Raw genomic sequence first — 2500 nt, 5'->3', positions numbered from 1 at the left:
AGTGACACATGAAGAGTAAACAGTGACACAGTGATCTTTTTAATATACATACATTAACCCAATGCTGAGATACTCATTTATCTGAAGCAATCTGCTTGAAAAAAGGAAAAAAAAGCACTGGTCTTGACAGTCTGTATTACCTTTCTGAGGGTTGAGGTCACTTATCAGGGTTGCCATTCTTTTTTTACCCTAGATTTAGGGTAAATCTGGAAACCCGGAGTAAAATTTAGGGTAGGGCTTTTCATAGTGTGAAATGTTAGGATAATTTTGGGGCCCCAGGGTAATTTAGGCAAAAAAAAATCACCATGTGTCTGACCTTGCTTACCCAGCTCATGTACTGCCCAACCCGCTGCAGTGACAAGATGATAAGTGCTGATCTAGGATCAGGTTTTCTCTCCATTGTTATGGTTTCTAACAACCATATTATTTCTGCTGCCTTACCACTGACATCTCCTTTCATTTCCACCTTTAACTTCGAAAATGTCAGCTCTTTATATTGCTGAGACACTTTTTTAACATATTTTTCAAACCATTTAACATAGCACTGAGTTGAAAATCCTCCCGTGATTGACTATTAACCCCTAGTGTGCTGTGTGACTTGTGAAACAGCTGTTGGCTGCAGTCCTTTCACCTCAGTGCCCCTGAGTGGGTGCAGAGATTGCAGCAGTCAGACGAGCCCAGGATACAAAGGGCAATAGGGCTGCATAAAGCTAAATAAACCTTTGTTCACAGAGAGTTTTGGCAAATTGCTGGACTACACAGAGGTAATGTTGAAAACATTGGGAAGCAGCTTTAGGTGCTAAAAAAAGTCAGTACTTTTAATGGAGTAAAACATTATCTGTATGCAAAACACCCTCTCCCATAAATTTACATTCTTCCAGTTTTCGTGATGTCACAGTTTAAGTTGAATGTATTGTTTCTGACTGAAGTCAGGGGGCTGGTTATTCTCTGTGATCCTGAAGGGTTTAAGCCTTGAAATCTAGCTATTAAGTTATTCATCACAGTTTATTTTCACAAATTAAAACACAATAGAATCACTCAACCCAGTGTCTACACTGTTGCATAACTGAATGTAAGAAACTTTCATTCATGTGGTGAAATTCAATACAATCACTGGTACATAGGACTTTTTTAGTCAAGCTGTGGTTGAAGGTAACCATAAAATTCAAAGATAAGCTGGATAAATGTATACACTTTGTTACACCTGAATGGACTCTTGGGATGTCAGGCCAGTGTGATGGGTACATGCACCTACACCCAATCAAAGGGACCCACATCCTCACCCGCTGAAATGCAGTTTGAGTCACAGTCCATGTATGAAAACATGTGATGAGGTCAACGTTCAAAAGTCAGCACCTGTATTTCTGCAGAGCCAAGAAGCCGGATGTTCTCGTTGGACCTGTCAACCATTTTTTGAAAGACTGGGTCAGTGTATTCGAAGCGGCTTCCATAGACGATGGAGGAGATGATGTTGGAGACAGCATAATTCACTGGCTGGGTTGTGTTGAAAGGTTCACCTAATGGCCACAAACAGAAAAAAACAACAAAGGAGTTTTCCAGTAAAGCTCCAATGCTAATCCTGTTTGGCAATTTGACTTCAACTTGAACTTTTAAATTATTTTTCATTCTGAATTGTTCACATGATGTACATGTGAACTCAAGAGGGTTTGAATAATATACCAATGCAGTGAAACTGATGGAGGACATATAGTGTTTGCAGAAAAGGGCCACATTCCTAAGTCCCGGTTTGTGCACATAACCCCCACCTCTCACAGACCCTTTGTTTACCACTCAGTTGTAACCTGCCAACTGGTCCTGCTGCTCCCCTTATCAGCAGGACCCCCACAGGTAACTTGAGGCACAGGCACACGCCCAAGGACAGCCCAAAACCTGACTTCTGTGTCCTGACTGACACATCACTGCGACAGCAACCTTAGCCTGAACCCGGTGCATGGGTGAAACTGCCCCCTCAGTTTATGCTGTCCTTTGAGCTGGATCATGCTTTCAGTGTTTGTTCTCCTTCTCTCACCCTTGAACTTCTCGAACACCTCCGCCAGGTGGTGGACCTCCTGGATGATTTTCTCCTCACACCCTCTCTTACCCATGCCAAAGTCGCGCAGCGTGGAGAGGGCAAAGCGTCTCATCTCTCTCCACGAGTCTCCATTGGCAAACACAATACCTGTGGGAGGGCCATGTACCGCCATTAACATGCCAGTCTGCATTGGGCCAAGATAGAGGTCTATGATGTAATATGGTTCCAAGATGAAAAGGACTCATAATGACTGAAATCATGAAATTTGCAAGACTGTTTGCCTGTGTGTGTAACAAGGAGCAGGGCAAATACAAGTGCCGAAATGACTCAGGAAAACAAAAAGTTTGGTTCAAGGAAAACAAAGTGTCTTTCACTTTTGACTTCAGAGAGAAAACCCAAACTATGCTTGGTATGAGAGTTCACATGCAACAAGCATGGGAAATCAAGACTGAATAACTACGTAGACAA

At 42.5% G+C, this 2500-nt stretch overlaps 1 protein-coding gene across 2 annotated transcripts in view; it reads right to left on the bottom strand.

The window, feature by feature from the left end:
• LOC118790397 (cytochrome P450 2K1-like) overlaps positions 1-2500 on the bottom strand; it is a 7893-nt gene that overhangs the window by 3559 nt on the left and 1834 nt on the right. Inside the window, exons 3-4 of one of the 2 annotated variants that reach the window (XM_036547303.1) lie at positions 2030-2179; positions 1357-1517 (exon numbers count right to left, since the gene is read on the bottom strand). In XM_036547303.1, coding sequence (XP_036403196.1) covers positions 1357-1517; positions 2030-2179 — 311 coding nt within the window. The remainder of the gene's footprint in view (positions 1-1356; positions 1518-2029; positions 2180-2500) is intronic. The other variant, XM_036547311.1, reaches the window with a different exon arrangement.

The sequence above is a fragment of the Megalops cyprinoides genome, chromosome 1, assembly GCF_013368585.1.
Source record: "Megalops cyprinoides isolate fMegCyp1 chromosome 1, fMegCyp1.pri, whole genome shotgun sequence".
In the NCBI taxonomy this organism is placed as follows: Eukaryota; Metazoa; Chordata; class Actinopteri; order Elopiformes; family Megalopidae; genus Megalops; species Megalops cyprinoides.
This window is presented reverse-complemented; position numbering and strand designations above follow the sequence as displayed.